The sequence below is a fragment of the Megalobrama amblycephala genome, linkage group LG20, assembly GCF_018812025.1.
Source record: "Megalobrama amblycephala isolate DHTTF-2021 linkage group LG20, ASM1881202v1, whole genome shotgun sequence".
NCBI classification, from domain to species: Eukaryota; Metazoa; Chordata; class Actinopteri; order Cypriniformes; family Xenocyprididae; genus Megalobrama; species Megalobrama amblycephala.
Window position 1 is genome coordinate 8,987,695 of NC_063063.1, and position 17,848 is coordinate 9,005,542.

A 17,848-nucleotide genomic window follows, 5' to 3' on the forward strand; every position below is an offset into this window, starting at 1 on the left:
TGCATCCTGTTTCAAATGAATGACATCTACAAGTCAAATGTGTCAATTCTGAATACCTATGATGTGAGGCGTGAACTCCTCTCGGATAGGTTTCACCAGAGCTGTATGTTGCACCTCACAGCCAAAGCTTGTGTTCTGGTCCGAGATTTCAGGGATCAAGGTCAGCCAGCTGACTGCATCGTACAGCCCGTCCTCTGTACGGTTCACTTGCAGCTTTTGGGGTTCATAGATTTTGTTTCCTGCTCGTGTCCAGGTAAACATGATTTGTGGAGGACTAAAGCTCCTTGCCCAACATTCAAACACATTTTTTCTTTTTAGGACTACTTCAGGTAAGATGATGGAAACCAGCGGAGGAACTGTAAGAGATTTAGAAAGCAACTCCAAGGTTTAGCTTTTCTGGGATATGTATTTGATATTTATATTTATTTATATATGAATAAGTTGGACATTGGTTCTATGTTTTTCAACAAAAGCCGCTAATTTCGTACAAGTGAAATACGTGAGATGTACTTGAGACTCACCTAATATTGTCAGAGTCACATCTGTGGAGTAATCAGTTTCATTGTAGCTCACCCTACATTCATACACCCCTTGCTGGTCTGGAGTGGCATTGTAAACAGTGAGTGGGAAGGAGCCAATGACGGAAGCAGTGGTGTTCAAGAAGAAGCCTGGTTGAGTGTGATTCCTTGAGGCAATGACTAAACCACTGAATGACCAAGTGATGTTTAAGAGTAAATCATCAACTATAGGCGGCAATGTAAAGGAGCAGTTGAGGACAGCTGAGGAGCCCGGAGACAAAGAGACATCTGCAGAGGAGCCTGAGTTTGAGAGAATGCCAGAAAAATATGATAAGCATTTCAATTTTCACACTCTTTAAGCTTTTTTGAATATTAGCTTTCATGTAGTGTGTAATATCTGTTTGTAAATGTTAAAGATCTACAAAGTCTTAAAGATCAAAGTGCACAACAAATAAAGTTAATGTCTCTTAAAAGTAAGAATCGATTCTGAACTGAAGTTGGCAGCAATTCAGTCTCACTTCCTGTTATGTAACAATGTAACAAATTTGCATAATGCCAGCCTATGGTCTTCATTGGCTGCCTGAAGATTTTGATTCATGTTGTTGACATGTCGAGAAGACGCTGTTTTCAGCGCTAAAAAATTCACTTTGCATGCACTTCAATAGGATGAGGACTCATGCTGGAATTGATACGGTAAAACCGACGCTATTGTTACTGTTAGTATCACTGTATAAAAGTGCTGAAATTTATGAAATTCAAATATGGTAGTAGACATTTCGCTTCTGACACATGCTGTAAGTGGTAGAACAATCACAACAGACAGTTTTTTTACTTTAGATGCATGTAAACCTATTGTAGGAGAGTTGTTTTAGGACTGCTTAAAAATGATGGTAGTTACACATTGATCAAACCTCTGGATCAGACACCTAAATGTTTTTTTTTTTTTTAAATCACTTGAATGCAGGGGGACTGTCAGTTTACTAAGTGTACTGCAAGTGTTTTGGATAAAATTATATAATAATTAACTAGGTCTTCTACTACACCTATCTATAAAGTAGAGTACACATGATATACTAATAGCTTTCTTGGCTTTTGTCATTCTAAGATCAAGTGTTCTCTATTGTAAAAACGACATGCTGTATTGACACTAAGTCCGCTAAATAAATATTTACATTAAAAACAGGAAATAAAAAATAATTAAATTATTTTAATTAGGAGACAAAATCAACATTAGAGGGCTATAACAATTATTATTATTATTAAACACATATGTTGTAAATTGTTCATTAGTTTATTTAATATCTAGGACTATTTATATATTTTCCATGCTGTGGAATATTTTATACTGAAATAAACAGTACATCAGTGTAATGTATGAACTTCTGTATTTAAATGTGAATCACAGTAATTGTTCATCTTTGGGCAAGTTGTCCTTCATTCAGGAAATACAAATGCAATGCAAAATATTGTAAACACATGACAGTAACATCATGTCCAGTTGGTTTTAAACTGTAAAATTCAATTTAGGACAATTAAAAAATATATAGCACACATTTTTTATTCACAAAGACAATTTAAATTTTGAAGCTTTGATTTCAGGAGCATTTTTGTATAACAGAAATGTCACTTTTACTGAAGGAAACATGCATTTCAAAAAAATTATTAACCCTCGGTATAATTCATTATCTTTTTAAAATGGACAGCACATTTCTCAATGTTGTTTCAGCATTTGCACTGAATCCTCTGTGGTTCGCTTTAACCTATTACTTGTATTCGCATGAACAAATTGCACAAATGCGCACATCTTTTAACATAATGTATTCCAACAGTGAATGTCTTAGAGAATGTCAAAGCCTTTAGAGAACCTTAACAATACTCACCTGGCTTTATTAGGCCCAGCAGCCATAAATAGAACAGGACTTTAAACTTCATGGCAATTTACTGGAGTGTGAACATACTCCTTATCGTTACTCTATTCCTTTCTTTCATTGCTTCTTGCTCTTTGTATTGCATCCTGAAAAACACACTTATATAGGGGCAGGGGACAGTAGGCGGGGATCAAGCAGGCAAAGGAAAAGATACTGAATGCTTGTGAAAAGGGGGTGTACAAACTTCATATCTACTGTTCAATGCATTCATTCAGTTTGATCACTAAGGGAGAGAGAGAGAGAGAAAGTTAAATGGTGTGAAGAGGGTAAACACGGGGTACTAAGAGAGGGAGAGAGAGATGTTCAAAGACACATTTAGGACAGTGGTCACTTAAAATTCAATCTGGCCTCCATCCAATGTTCTGGACTAATTTACATTCATGCTGAATAGTGACCCAACTCAAAATGGGGTTCACCAGCAATCTTGGGCCTCAGTTAAAATAACTGTACTTCCAGTGGGAGGACACGAAGGAGACACCTTCAGCCGTTCAGCTTCATCTCGTCCGGTCTGTCTCCACCTGTGGTGAAACATTAACCTAATAAAGAGTTTTAGAAGCTTGAACTGTACAATATTTATAGCTGTGACCACACAATAACCAGCTTTATTAGTGGATCGGAGTATTATTGTCCAGTCAGGTGTATCTATAAAGATACAGCATTTGTGTTCAGTTGAATCAGTGATATATCACAGCCTGTCTTATCTCAAAGCACAAATGCCACAGATTAGATAAATATAGATATCACTGCATATTGCTTTCTGTCTTTTCAACTAATACAACTAATAATCATTTGTTTTTTAGATATTTTTTTTTATTCCAATGAAATTAGGTGAAAGCCTTTTTTTTTTTATTATTATTATGTTTTGGCATTATTGTAAATGTTAAACCGTGCGAATAAAGCTCTGTTTTTGACAGTTTCTCAATGAGAAAAGAAACTAAAGGGTTAAATTCAGTTTAGTAAGGTAAAGTGAGGATGGATGGTCGTGAAAGAGATATTGCAAAGAAAAAGAGTAAAAAGAAGATTTACAGTGACAGAAGGAATGAAAGAGAGAGAGAGAAAATAAGGAACACAGGGCCCCTCAGAAAGGAATAAAGGGGCCACAGTTAGGCTTTCACATTTTAATTAACATTGAATTGAAAGAAGGACATTAAAAGATGTCTAAAAGATAACATTTCTTATTGACTTATTATTTATCAGAATTCAGAATTTTTATTTTTATTTATTATTATTATTTTTGTTTTTACCTTGCATCTATTCATCCATTGCAAAGACAGAGTCATGTTTATAATTTTTTTATTTACCAGAATACATGGCTGGTTTTGATTGGCCATCAATGGATAAAGATACATTTTACCTAAATCATGTAGTTAAAGCATTTGCCAGTAGGGGATAACAGCTAGCAGGGGTGCGTTTCCCGAACAACGATGTAACTCGCTGCTGAACTACCATAGTACGATGCATCGTTGAACAAATCAACTAGCTAGTCACGACTGTTTCCCGAAACCGTATTGTCGCAAACCTGTCGCTCAACCACGTTGGTGAATGACGTCACGCAGATGGTGGAGTAATAACTTCTTTAAATGAATCCGTTTGAAATCGAATTAATGCTAGAATTTCTGCTATAAATTACAGACATGGCATTAGAGGACTAATTCTCATTTTCCTCAGTTATTTTGCTTTATTTCCAGATTAAATCAAATGCTTGTTCTTACGTACTAGAGCACGTACGCACATGCGCACTCTCCAAAAACGGTGCTTTAAATCTCTTGACAAACTAAAATATATAAATGACACTTGTATATATTTGAAATAAAAGATATACATTGTACTTGATGTCAGCTTGCTTATTTTGCTCAAGATAAGGATTTATTAAGTCCACACATGTCATAAAAACAGGAAACTATGCTTCTAACCACAGCCCGAGAGCTGCCGTTCCAACCACACAAGTTTGCGATGCAGTTTGCAAATATTCGTTTGAACGATGGTTTCGGGAAACACCAAATCGTTGAACTATGTAAGTAACGACGGAACTTGCGATGTTAGTTGGCTAACGATGCTTTTATGAAACGCACCCCTGATAAGCATTGACCTCTTGATTGTTTGTACACTAAAAAAAAAAAAAAGGTGTAGGATTTACTTAGAAATTGCTAGTAAACTGCACACATAATTACAAAGAAGGGGCAAGTACCACATTAAATTAAATGTGAAATTAAGAAGTAGAAACTGTAAATGCAGGCTATTTTCTTGTAAAACATACTCCAATAATCTTGGTTTTATTTACAACTTTGAAAAATAATTTCACACAGTGTATGTTCCTTTAACAAGTGAGTGGTTTAATAACAAATGAGTGTTTCATAACTCTGAAGTAATAGGCATGACTATAAGGTCATGTCATGTCGTCATTCCTCCTTCAGATTTGGAAAGAGTCTGGTCAAGGTCAAGGTCAGTTTATTTATAAAGAACATTTAAAAACGGCTAGTGTATTACAAAGGGCTGTACATATGCAAATAAAGTAGATAAGGAGTAAGAGAATAAAAAAGAGAGGGACAAATAATCAATACAAAAAATAAAACAACAACACAAAATACAGTTTATCCAAATGCCAAAGAATACAGATAATTCCTCAGGAAGGGAAGGCTTCAAGGCCTTATACTTCAAGCGAGAGCGAGGTATATGCAGGAAGGTTGTTGGTAGCTGAGAAGTTTGGACATACATGATGGGGCTACACCATTTTACGCTTTATAAACAAATAGTACAATCTTATAATGAATCCTATTCTGCACTGGTAACCAATAAAGAGACACTAGGACAGGTGAAATCCTCCTAGTGCCAGTCAGCAGCCTCATGGCCATGTTCTTAAAGGTACAATTTGTAAGATATTCGCAGTAAAATATCCAAAAAACACTAGGCTAGTGTTATATATTTTGTCCAGCTGATTACTAACAATATCTCTAATGTTTTCAACTACTTGTAAATCATGAGAAAATTCCCATTCTAAACAGTGACATGGGGCAGTGCAGTCGCCTGTCAATGACGTCAGTTACCCTTTGTTACCGCCTTTACTGACGTAGAAACCACATGACAACAGTGTCGTGGACAAATGCGGAAGTAGTGTCTAGCGTCCAGCAAACCACTAGCTTGCTTCAAGCAGTTCCTTATTTACTTCTTGCACGTTTTATGGTGGATTGTGTTACTTATTCATGGAACCATCTGCCGCTGGTTCTGTCGACAAGGACAGCTCTCGTAAACGTAAGCGTACGGGCCAACCAAACGACCCAAGAAGAGTTTGGGACAAGAGGAGAGAAAGAGCAAGGATCAATATCGGTGTTGCATTTTCTAGATGGAGAGAGCTTCGCGACAAACTTCACCTAGAAAGAGATGAAGATCTCGCTTGTGTTTTACTCGACAGGTGAGTTGTTTTGATTCGTATCTTTACAGAAAACGTATGCCATTATAACGATTAGTATTATGGGGCATACACGCCAAACGTGGGGCATCTCTAGACCCGCGCGAGGATGCGTCTGATCCATAGTTTACACATTTATAAAACTTTACCTGATCCGTTAAATCCATGATTTATCTTTCCGTCTGATTGATGGCCGTCAGCGGTTGGGTAGAAGACAACAAATCCCATCATTCCACGCACCTTCTTAGCGTCATCAAACCACGCGATTGTTATTGTTTTGGTAGTGCGCCCTCTAGTGGCAGGTCCTACAAATTGTACCTTTAACCAACTGCATGCGATACAATGATGAGAGATGTAAATTGCATTGCAATAGTCAAGTCTGAAAGAGATGAAGGCATGGATAACTTTATCCAAATCCTTAAATGAGAGCACAGATTTTAATTTGGCTATTTTCCCTAATTGGAAAAAGCTGCTCTTCACCACAGTACTTAACTGTTATTCAAATTCAGATATATGCCAAAAATCACACATCAAGCGTATAGCGTCAATTCTGGCAAGACACGTCATTCAAGTTCGCGTCAGCTGATACATGCCAGCATGCTTGCCGCCAAGGTGCACGATACTCAATTGGCAACACGCTTGTTGCTATGCTCTCAGAAACATGCTTGTTGCAAGAATCATGCCACCTCCGGCTGGCTCGCTTAGGATGCTATGTGCAATTCACAGCTGTCCGTATTAATCGCACACGCTTAATGCTGCTCATTTACCTTTATCATTTAATATGGTTGGGGGATGGTTTGTTTTGGGGGAAATATATTGCTGCGCTCCCTGCTCTGTCCAGGCATGGCTGCTTGAATAAGCAGGGAGTTTTGCCCAGAACAGTCCAAACCACCAACCTTAAATTGTTATCGCTATTGCTTATTGCTATCATTTAAATTGTTTTATTGCTAACATTCTTTGTTATCATTAATAATTCTTTGACGATAGTGGTCTGACAGAAATCAAGCATATAGTGTCAGTTCTGGCAAGACACGTCAGTCAAGCTTGCGTCAGCTGACACTCAGCTCAATCAAAACTGGGCTCTTTTGATTCAGTGCAGCATACCGAGTCAAATGATTCCCAATTTTCCCATGTCTGCCATTTTGAAATTTGATTTAAAATGCTGTATTCTATGAACGCATAAGTGTATCGTTATGAAACTCTGTCATCAGGACCATGCCCTGAAGGAACATTAAAAAATGCTAATATATTTTGGGTAATTTTGCCTATTTTAATGAAACTGTTCTTGATAGATTACTTGAGTCACACATTGTCTCCTCACACTGACCACACTACATCAATTTGGTTACAGCACCACCAGGTCAAAAAGTGATAAGCAATGCAGTCATATTACAAGTAATTGCCTTTAATTACTCATTGTTGCAGTTGCTCTGAAGCTCCCAGCTATGCTTTCATAACTCATGCTTTTTTTGTGATTGGCCCCAATAATTTCTAATGAATTTAATTATTATTTCAATTTATAATTAATTTATTATTATTATTATTATTAATTGTACTAAATGAAAATATAAAAATTACTGAATAAAAACAAACTAAGAAATATTACTTCTGCATAATTTCTTTGTAAAATAAATAAATAATTTTTATTTGATCTTATTTTACATAACACCTGTAAAACTGCAATACTAATATTTATGGCCGTCTTAAGGAAAACCACAGGGAGTCCTTCTCTTTTGTTGATAAGCGCTTCTTATTACAAGTACAGGAAGATGATAATGAGCTGTCAGGCTTCACTCTGAAACACACAATACATATATTTAAATAGCAGTTTTTTGAGATTTGACAATCGCCCAAGTTTATTTCAGACTCTCCATTGCAGTACTAACGTCAACCGTTGGACGTTGTACTTGGGAAGAGAAACCCAGAGCACATCTGTTGCCAACGCAAATGAAGTGATAGTTGGTATTCAGTCCATCATCGTCCATCCAAAGTACAACGACACCCTTCTCAATAATGACATCTCCCTGATGAAACTGAGTCAACCTGTGAACTTCACTCAATACATTCGTCCGGTCTGCCTGGCATCCAAAGGGAGTGTCTTTCACAACGCCACAACCTGCTGGGCTAAAATCGGCAAAAAACGTGAGTGTCCCAAAACTATAATTCACAATTTAAAGATATTTGTTGAAGTATTATTTTAGTTGTATTATAGTTATATTAATTATTGGTATATGTTCATTTTAGTTTAATTTTTAGTGTTTTTATTATGTGCGTTTGTCATTTTATACGTTTTTTTTAATTTTTTTTAAATATTTTTTAAATATTTAGTTTTAATTTATTTTTATTTCTGTCTTAGTTTTTAGTAAATTGTGTTTTTTTTAAATATTTATTTCCATTTTTTTAGAGCTTTAAAGGTGCCCTCGAATCAAAAATTGAATTTACCTCGGCATAGTTGAATAACAAGAGTTCAGTACATGGAAAAGACATACATTGAGTTTCAAACTCCATTGCTTCCTCCTTATATAAATCTCATTTGTTTAAAAGACCTCCGGAAAACAGGCGAATCTCAACATAACACCGTCTGTTATGTAACAGTCGGGATCATTAATATGTACGCCCCCAATATTTGCATATGCCAGCCCATGTTCAAGGCATTAGAAAAGGGCAGCCAGTATTAACGTCTGGATCTGTGCACAGCTGAATCATCAGACTAGGTAAGCAAGCAAGAACAATAGCGAAAAATAGCAGATGGAGCGATAATAACTGACATGATCCATGATAACATGATATTTTTAGTGATATTTGTAAACTGTCTTTCTAAATGTTTCGTTAGCATGTTGCTAATGTACTGTTAAATGTGGTTAAAGTTACCATTGTTTCTTACTGTATTCACGGAGACAAGACTGTCGCTATTTTCATTTTTAAACACTTGCAGTCTGTATAATTCATAAATACAACTTCATTCTTTATAAATCTCTCCAACAGTGTGTAATGTTAGCTTTAGCCACGGAGCACTATCAAACTCATTCAGAATCAAATGTAAACATCCAAATAAAAACCATACTTACATGATCCGATCCACGCATGCATGACGAACATCTTGTAAAGATCCATTTGAGGGTTATATTAGCTGTGTGAACTTTGTTTATGCACTGTATAACTGCACTTATAGTCGAGAGCTCGGGAGGTCAGGGAGCGAGAGATTTAAAGGGGCCGTGCGCTGAATCGGCGCATAGTTAATGATGCCCCAAAATAGGCAGTTAAAAAATGTATAAAAAAAAATCTATGGGGTATTTTGAGCTGAAACTTCAGACACATTCAGGGGACACCTTAGACTTATATTACATCTTTTGAAAAGACACCTTTAACTTAAAATTAAATAAGATCTAAGATCTAAATAAGATTAAGATTCAATAAGTTGTGGTCACATAAGCAGCCAAGAGATTGTGTTAGTGTGATGGTGGAACGAATCTTCCATTAATGGTGTTTCTGTTTTTTTTTGGTCTTGGCTGGTTTAAGCTGGTGAAACTGGTCTCCCAGCCTGGTGTTCAGCTGGTTTTTAGTTAGTTAGCTTACAAGGCTGAAAGACCAACTCTCTGTGTATGAAAAAGGTGTTGCCGGTTCCTCAGACACTTGAGGAGGTGGAAATCCCAGTTGTGGGCAGCTCACAATGTAGCTGCCATTATAAGACAGTAAGCGGTGTTACAATCACACCACAGATGATTTGTGCTGGGAGAACGAGCAAAGGAACCTGTCAGGTGAGTCAAACAAAAAAGAAAAATTCTGTCATTAAATTTTTTAAGAATATTCTTTGGGCACTCTTTGTTTTTATATTGGCCTATTCATATATTTTTATATGGTAATCAAGGACTGGGATGTCAAGCTCCAAAATGAGAAACGACACCTTAAAAATATCTTGAAAGTAGTGCATATGACATTAATTACAAGTTGTAAAGTCGTGTAGTAACTTACAAGTCTTCTAAAGCCATTTAATAGCAATTGCATTAGGAACAGACCAAAAGTGTGAACTATTGTTTTGTGTCTCTCTATCTTATTTTAAAGTCGGCATGAAACTGAAGCTGCGATAGTCTTTTCTTCCCTATTGTGACAGATATGAACCGACTGAAAGGACTTCTTGAAAAAAATGTAGGGTGGGACTTGATTTTGTCCATGGGGAATTGATTGGATGATTAGATGTTTGTGTTTTGCTATTGGTCGATCTCATGTGAGTGACAGGTTGTCCCGCCTTCACGCTATTAAAGATAACATCAGAGATGGAAATTATTTTGATTAAATATTACGAGGCACATGAATAAAAAAAAAAAATGTGTGCGTGGATAAGTAATTTATAATAAATACTGTAATATAAATAGGAATCGTCAGTTTTGATTTCATGGTGATTTTAAACAACCCTGCTGTTGCATGTTCACTTGTCTTGTCACGGACCTGGGCTGTGCCATAGAAGGTTTCCCAGAGGTGTTTTCGTGTGTCTCTGAGTTCAGCACTGAGAATGTTGAAGGAGCCGCCATTGGCTTTGTGACCTTTTCATCCAATGGCACAGACTGCAGCTTTAAATGCTTAGTCACACTTCACTTCTCATTCTACTCTAGTTTTATCATTCTCTTCACTACACTCATCTCAAACTTCCTCACACTCATAGTGCTTTAAAATTGACTCACACACACATGCAGCTCTGAGCTGACAGGTTAAGGGGAAAATCAAAGTGTGACAGAGAAAATACACAGTCAAATTTAGAATGTCTTGAAAAGGGCATAAAATGCTAAAAAGATTTTTTTTTCTTCTGTTTACCTTGAGCAGCTAGACTTTGCTGCAGATGCTGTAATGCAAAACCCAACTTTCTCCTCTGCCAGCTGTTCAAATTTATCTGTGTATAAAGACACATTATATAATAACGACTGCCAAAAAACTTATTTTGTTTTGGAAGAAAAAGGAAGTTCCAACTCTTAAAATATGGCTGACAGAGTTCATTGGTACACATTTACAAAAAATTAGATATACCCTACAAGACAAGATTTTGTTATTTGAAAAAGTTTGGTCCACTTTTATTTCTTTTCTGCAAGCTTATGTTTATTATGCCTTGATTACCTGCTTTTACCACTGGATAGCACTTTTGGGTTTCTTTTTCTTTTTTCCCTAATATATTTATCTTTTCTGTTTAATTATTATTACATTTATGTAATTTTTTCATGCATATTAGGATGTAAGTTTTATTTGTTTGCATTTAAAAACAAAATTACAGATTGAACAATAGATATTGTGTAAATGCCATTGGAAGGCAAGCCTGCAAGTTTGAGCCAAAACAGAGTAACGGCTAATGCTAACGCTCCGGCTGTGGCGGTACGCAGGGAAGGAGCTTTGAACGGCGGACACTGATGTCACTGTCATTACACGATAGGCTGAGAGGTGCTGCACATGATTAAGTTAGCCGTTACGCTTTCTCCAATGGTAAGAGATACAGACCCTCTCATCTCCCTGTTATATACAATCTCTGCTAGGAAACACATGATAGAATCACATGAAAGGAAGCAGGAAACATGATTAAGGCAAATTACAAAATAAAAGACGAAAACATCAACCAAAACCTAAATCAATGTGACAAATGTAAAGAACAATTAAATAGAATATCATCAAATCATTTCCAATCAAATTCTAGCCTAATTTTGTCAAGTTATGCAAAAAGTGTAAATGTATGTAAATTGTGTGTTTTTATAGGATATAAGTTGTGTTTTAGCTGTTACTGGCATCACCGTCTTTATGTGACAGGGGAGCCCCGAATTTAGTGATTCAGGTAGTCAGGCATGATATTTTTATTGATATTTTATTTTATTGATATTTATGATTATTTTAATTCCCTTTCTGTGTTAAACTTTGAATTATCATTGAGTATGAAGTGTGTTAGGCTATATAAATAAACTTGCCCTGCCCTGCCATACTTTCATCTATAGGAAAGAATGAGACGAGTCAAACCTGTTTCATTAGATGAACACTTTGTGTATTTGTGATTGACCAGAAAGACACGTCAATTTAGGCGACACAGGCGATTTAAAGACAATGAAAGCCATAAAACATTTCTCTTTCACATTTCATTGCAGCCATGGAGTTGTCAGTGATCTTGCTCAGCTTTATAGCCATGTTGAGTGTGGAGGGTAAGTTTGATCATGAGTATATTCAGTATGTGTTTTTGCAGAGTCAAATGTTAATGTGAGTGAATTTTCAATGATATAAAAAGTTCCCATTTTTTGAAATAGTCCATGCAGTTACAGTTATGTTCTGTCATTCTTATGAGATTCACACTACAGAAAATGATTTTCTTAATCACTGTTTTGTTTTCCAGTATGAATATCAAAACATTATTAGAAGAAGAAGCATTTTCTTCCATTCTGTTGAACTGCAATTTAGGAAAACTCATTAAAAGTTTGAAATTGTTTGCTCTTTCTCCGCAGGCTCAAATGCACAGACATACGGTAAGAGCAGTACAAAATGAATCATATGCAAGTTATATTATGGTAATAGAGCTGCATGATTTGAAGACAACAAATGTAATTGCTATTTTTCTGATTAAACATTATTGCATATTTGAAAATGAATGATTATATAATGATTGCTGTGATTGTTTGTAGGGCTGCACTTGGCCAAGTTTCTGTCAATATGTATCAATATGGCTATAATAATAATGATTATTATTATTATTATAATTATTACTACTACTTGTCAGGGCATGGTTCCAGCAGAGATGGGAAAAAAAGAGCAGGACCTATTCACAGCAGTTGTTTTAATAATAACAAACTAAAAAAATAAAATAAAAAATACACTACATATCGTTTCAAAGCAGCTTTACAGAAAATGCATGTGTCTACATTATTTAGAATGATCTGTTATCAGAGGTGACTGTATTTCACTGTAAATTAAAAAATTGTATTTAAGAAAAATAATATGATAATAACTCTTATTTTTATTTAAAATTACAATACTAATATTTGTCGCTTAATTCTTTTATTAAACAAACTTTTATTTCGACGAAAAAACAGGGAGTCCTTCTATTTTGTGGAGAAGTGCTTTTCATTACAAGTATGGGAAGATGATAATGAGCTGTTCAGAACACTGCGTCGGGCTTCACTATGAAACGTGCACTTCATATATAAACCAAAATTTATTCAGACACCTTGAACATTTCATTCATTAATACAGTTTTTTCACTATATTTTAAAGGTGCCATCGAATGTTTTTTTACAAGATGTAATATAAGTCTAAGGTGTCCCCTGAATGTGTCTGTGAAGTTTCAGCTCAAAATACCCCATAGATTTTTTTAAATAAATTTTTTTAACTGCCTATTTTGGGGCATAATTAGAAATGCGCCGATTCAGGCTGCGGCCCCTTTAAATGCGCACTCTCCGCCCCCAGAGCTCGCGCTTGCCTTAATCATTGCATAAACAAAGTTCACACAGCTAATATAACCCTCAAAATGGATCTTTACAAAGTGTTCGTCATGCATACTGCATGCATGCGTCGGATTATGTGAGTATTGTATTTATTTGTATGTTTACATTTGATTCTGAATGAATTTGAGGCTGTGCTCCGTGGCTAATGGCTAATGCTACACTGTTGGAGAGATTTATAAAGAATTAAGTTGTGCTTATGAATTATACAGACTGCAAGTGTTTAATAATGAAAAAAAAAAAAAAAACGACGGCTCTTGTCTCCGTGAATACAGTAAGAAATGATGGTACCTTTAACCACATTTAACAGTACATTAGCAACATGCTAACGAAACATTTAGAAAGACAATTTACAAATATCACTAAAACTATCATGTTATCATGGATCATGTCAGTTATTATTGCTCCATCTGCCATTTTTCGCTGCTGTTCTTGCTTGCTTACCTAGTCTGATGATTCAGCTGTGCACAGATCCAGACGTTAATACTGCCTGCCCTTGTCTAATGCCTCGATCATGGGCTGGCATATGCAAATATTGGGGTCGTACATATTAATGATCCCGACTGTTACGTAACAGTCGGTGTTATGTTGAGATTCGCCTGTTCTTCGGAGGTCTTTTAAACAAATGAGATTTATATAAGAAGGAGGAAACAATGGAGTTTGAGACTCACTGTATGTCATTTCCATGTACTGAACTCTTGTTATTTAACTATGCCAAGGTAAGTTCAATTTTTAATTCTAGGGCACCTTTAAAAAAATGGTAATAAAATATGACAAGATCTCAGAGTTAAACTGTGTCAGAAAAAAATTAATCTTAATTATGTCAGATAACACTTAAGCAAAACATAGTCAGGTCAAAGTGTCTGAATAATTTTTGGTTACACATTTTTTTTTTATCAATGTTACTGGTAGTCCACCGTATGAAGAATTTTGGGGTATAATATGTCACAGTTTACTTTATTTTGCTATCCTCACTTACATAAATGAACTATAGTGTCCTGCACCCACTAGTAAAAATATAACAAAAATATCAAAAATATCTGAATAATTTTTGGTTTGACTGTATATTTAAATCACATTTATTTTGATTAATCGTGCAGCCTTAATTTGTCTATAAATCTATAATTTATTGTCTGCAGATTGTGGGGTAGCTCCTCTAAATACACGTATAGTGGGCGGCACGGATGCCCCTGCAGGTAACTGGCCCTGGCAGGTCAGTGTACATTACAACGGCGGACATATCTGTGGGGGAACCCTGATCCACAGCCAATGGGTGATGACGGCTGCTCACTGCATAATTTCGTAAGAAAGGCTGCTTTTTATCTTTATTATCTTAAATTTGAAACTATGTTTCCATATGCCTGCTTGCAAATTTACTTTTCTCTAGCTTAAAGCAAATGTTTATTTCCAACTCTTCATTGCAACAGTACTAACGTCAACCGTTGGACATTGTACTTGGGAAGAGAAACCCAGAGCACATCTGTTGCCAACGCAAATGAAGTAAGAGTTGGTATTCAGTCCATCATCGTCCATCCAAAGTACAACAACACCCTTTACAATAATGACATCTCCCTGATGAAACTGAGTCAACCTGTGAACTTCACTCAATACATTCGTCCGGTCTGCCTGGCATCCAAAGGGAGTGTCTTTCACAACGCCACAACCTGCTGGGCTACAGGTTGGGGAAACATTGGCAAAGACTGTGAGTGTCCCAAAATTTGTAATTCATAACTTAAGAATATGTACAGGTATTTAATGTATATTTTAATGCATAGGACTTTTACAAGTTCTAACATGTAGAAAAACATAGACTATATGCAGATTTCAAATGTGTAGATCTGACAGCCTGAGAACACCAGTGAATCTCACAAAATTATGTTTTATTAACAAAGTTCGGGTGTACTCTGGGTTCAGGCCACATTCTGAGCTGGGAGCCCTCCCCCCGGACAGCATGCCAAATACACATACTTTTTACTCTATTCGATTATATGCAAGTGTGAACTTGTGAAACCTAAAAATGTCAGAAAGCAGGTTACGCAACATACGTAGGTAAGGTCATGGATAAGGAAGCAGATAACCTCAACTTTTGGTTTAAAAAAACTGAGATCATTTTCAGGGTATTAAGTAGCCAAAGCAACTTACACTTTGAACATAACCTGCTGATTGTTGCTGGTCCCCAACCAACATGGGATGCTGGTTACTAGTTTTCTGGATCCCAGCATGGGATGCTGGTTTGCTGGTCCCCAACATGAAAAGCGGGTGTGCTGGTGAACCAGCATAAGGCATGTTTTTTAGGCTGAGACCAGCTTGGGATCATGGTGTGCTGATGGACCAGCATATGTTGTCTTTTGGGTGCTGATATGATCTCACACATAATTGTTCTGCAATTAAAAGGTTGTCTTTTTTTGTCTTTTTTTCCCACAACTGGACATTTTCTGTATAATACAAATTATAAAATCTAACAAATACAGAACTTGTCAAAAAACATAATCTTGCATCATGCATGGTATGGAGAAAGAGAAAAAAAGGATTGCATAAGAAGTAGGTGTGTCCAGTAGGTGGAAATATGCACTAACACACCATTAAACAAAAGAAGAAGACAAAAGAAGTGAGCGTCTATATGTAAGCTGCCTGCCATTTTAGAACGGTCAAAGCCGGTCCGTGAACATTCGAGAGCAAGTTTGTAACCTTTGTTAGACATGTATGAATATCTATATCTGCAATAGAATTCAGCTGATGATTTTGCTAAACACATTACAACAAGACGAAGGCGTCCGCTAAAACAACATTAAAAAGTTACCATAGTAAAAGTAAACATTGAAAAATACCATAGTAAAAACCTGTAATACTGAGTTAATACACATAAAAACAAACCAACACATTCTCACCTGTGGAAGTTTATTCTGTTTCTTCCTGAATTTAAATCTTTAAATCAATGTTGTGGCATTATTGATTCTTACTGTGAGTGACGACACCGTTCCAAGATGGCGGACTCACCGACATGTCTGGATCAGTCGAATGTGGCATCTATGTGTAACTGTGTGTATTACGACCTGCTGGGACTCGACGTGAGACACACCGATCAGAGTGATTCCTGAACCTCAATCAGTTTTTGTTTGGTTCAAATTAATGGAGAATATCTTGTGTTTTTTCCGTGGTGCTCCAGCTGGAATACACAAGATAATCTCCATTAATTTTAACCAATCAAAATTAACCCACATGATCGATGCCTATGCATGTGACAGTAAGTTAACATTGCTTTCTGGAATACATCCCTGGGGCCTATACCACAAAGCCAGTTTAGATGGCCAGCCAAGTACGTTTCAGTTTAGTTTGCACCAACCCTGGTTTAGGCACCATGAAAGTGAGTTCTGAGACTTGAACCTGCGAACTTCGGGTTACAAGTCCGACTCTCTAACCATTAGACCACAACTTTCCTGTTTTATTCACATAAACGGACAAGAGATTAATGTGTTAGCATGAGGATGAAATGAATCTTCCATTTGTTACGCTGTGTTTCCTTCCTTGGCTAAACATGTCAGTCACACACAATCACTCTCTGTGTCTGTGTACGACAGTGTCTTTGCCGGCCCCCCAGAAACTTCAGGAGGTGGAAATTCCAGTTGTAGGCAACTCACAATGTAGCTGCCAGTATAAGCCAATAGGTGATGCTACAATCACACCACAGATGATTTGTGCTGGGAGAGCAGGCAAAGGGATCTGCCAGGTGAGTAAGTGCAATGGACAAAGATATTAAAGTAATATTAAAAATAAAATCTGTTATTATCACCCCTAAGGTAAAGAATATCCCGGGCATTCATTTCTATATACATATATTTTTATATAGAGAATGATGACAAAAAGAGAAAACGACAAAAAACACCTTAAAATGATCTTGAAAGTAGTCTACATGTCTTAAATTATGTTAAAAGTTAGACATATAGTCTTCTGAAGCCATACAATAGCAATTGCGTTAGGGACAGATCAAAAGTGTGAACTATTCCTTCAAGTCTCTCTATCTTTAAAACAACCCTGCTGTTGCATGTTCACTTGTCTTGATTCTCTGTCTGCTCTCTGCTTCCTTCTGCAGGGAGATTCTGGAGGTCCATTACAGTGCAAACAGGGTTCTGTGTGGGTCCAGGCTGGGATCACGAGTTTTGGGACGTCTTTAGCCTGTGCCAGAGAAGGGTTCCCAGAGGTGTATTCACGTGTTTCTGAGTTCAACACTTGGGTCACGGAGAACGTGGAGGGAGCCACCATTGGCTTTGTGACCTTTTCATCCAACGGCACAGACGGCAGCTTTACATGCTCTAGCTCAGCCACACTTCACTTCTCATTCTACTCTAGTTTTATCATTCTCTTCACTACACTCATCTCAAACTTCCTCACACTCATAGTCACTTAAAATTGACTCACACACACATGCAATTCTGAGCTAACAAGTTAAGGGGAAAATGAATGTATGACAGAGAAAATATACAGTGGAATTAAAACATTTAAAGCTCCTGAAGTCTTTTTTTTGTGGTTAACATGAGCAGC

The 17,848-nt window shown here is 36.5% G+C and overlaps 2 protein-coding genes across 4 annotated transcripts in view; one reads left to right on the forward strand and one right to left on the reverse strand.

Moving 5' to 3' along the window:
- si:ch211-180a12.2 overlaps positions 1 to 2,543 on the reverse strand; it is a 15,360-nt gene extending 12,817 nt beyond the window's left edge. The window contains exons 1-3 of the mRNA XM_048170986.1: positions 2,399 to 2,543; positions 522 to 818; positions 57 to 356 (exon numbers count right to left, since the gene is read on the reverse strand). Coding sequence (XP_048026943.1) covers positions 57 to 356; positions 522 to 818; positions 2,399 to 2,450 — 649 coding nt within the window. The 5' untranslated portion in view covers positions 2,451 to 2,543. The remainder of the gene's footprint in view (positions 1 to 56; positions 357 to 521; positions 819 to 2,398) is intronic.
- zgc:123217 (uncharacterized protein LOC641414 homolog) lies at positions 815 to 17,814 on the forward strand. Of its 3 annotated transcripts, none has more exons than XM_048170992.1 (8): positions 815 to 1,211; positions 7,732 to 7,994; positions 11,966 to 12,019; positions 12,317 to 12,337; positions 14,449 to 14,611; positions 14,737 to 15,011; positions 16,888 to 17,036; positions 17,400 to 17,814. In XM_048170992.1, exons 1-8 carry the CDS (start codon positions 1,195 to 1,197, stop codon positions 17,712 to 17,714), a joined length of 1,257 nt encoding a protein of 418 aa, XP_048026949.1. In that variant the 5' UTR covers positions 815 to 1,194; the 3' UTR covers positions 17,715 to 17,814. The 3 variants fall into 3 exon arrangements, with proteins under 3 accessions (XP_048026949.1, XP_048026948.1, XP_048026950.1); XM_048170991.1 differs by lacking the exon at positions 815 to 1,211 and adding an exon at positions 4,806 to 4,888; XM_048170993.1 differs by lacking the exon at positions 815 to 1,211 and adding an exon at positions 5,808 to 5,855.
- Positions 17,815 to 17,848: the final 34 nt, after the last annotated feature.

Coding starts and splice junctions, on each gene's coding strand:
- zgc:123217 (XM_048170991.1), top strand. CDS start 4,821: ATGACTATAAGGTCATGTCATGTCGTCATTCCTCCTTCAGATTTGGAA. Junction 4,889..7,731: donor AGAGTCTGGTCAAGGTCAAG/GTCAGTTTATTT, acceptor TCTCCATTGCAG/TACTAACGTCAACCGTTGGA. Junction 12,338..14,448: donor CTCAAATGCACAGACATACG/GTAAGAGCAGTA, acceptor TATTGTCTGCAG/ATTGTGGGGTAGCTCCTCTA.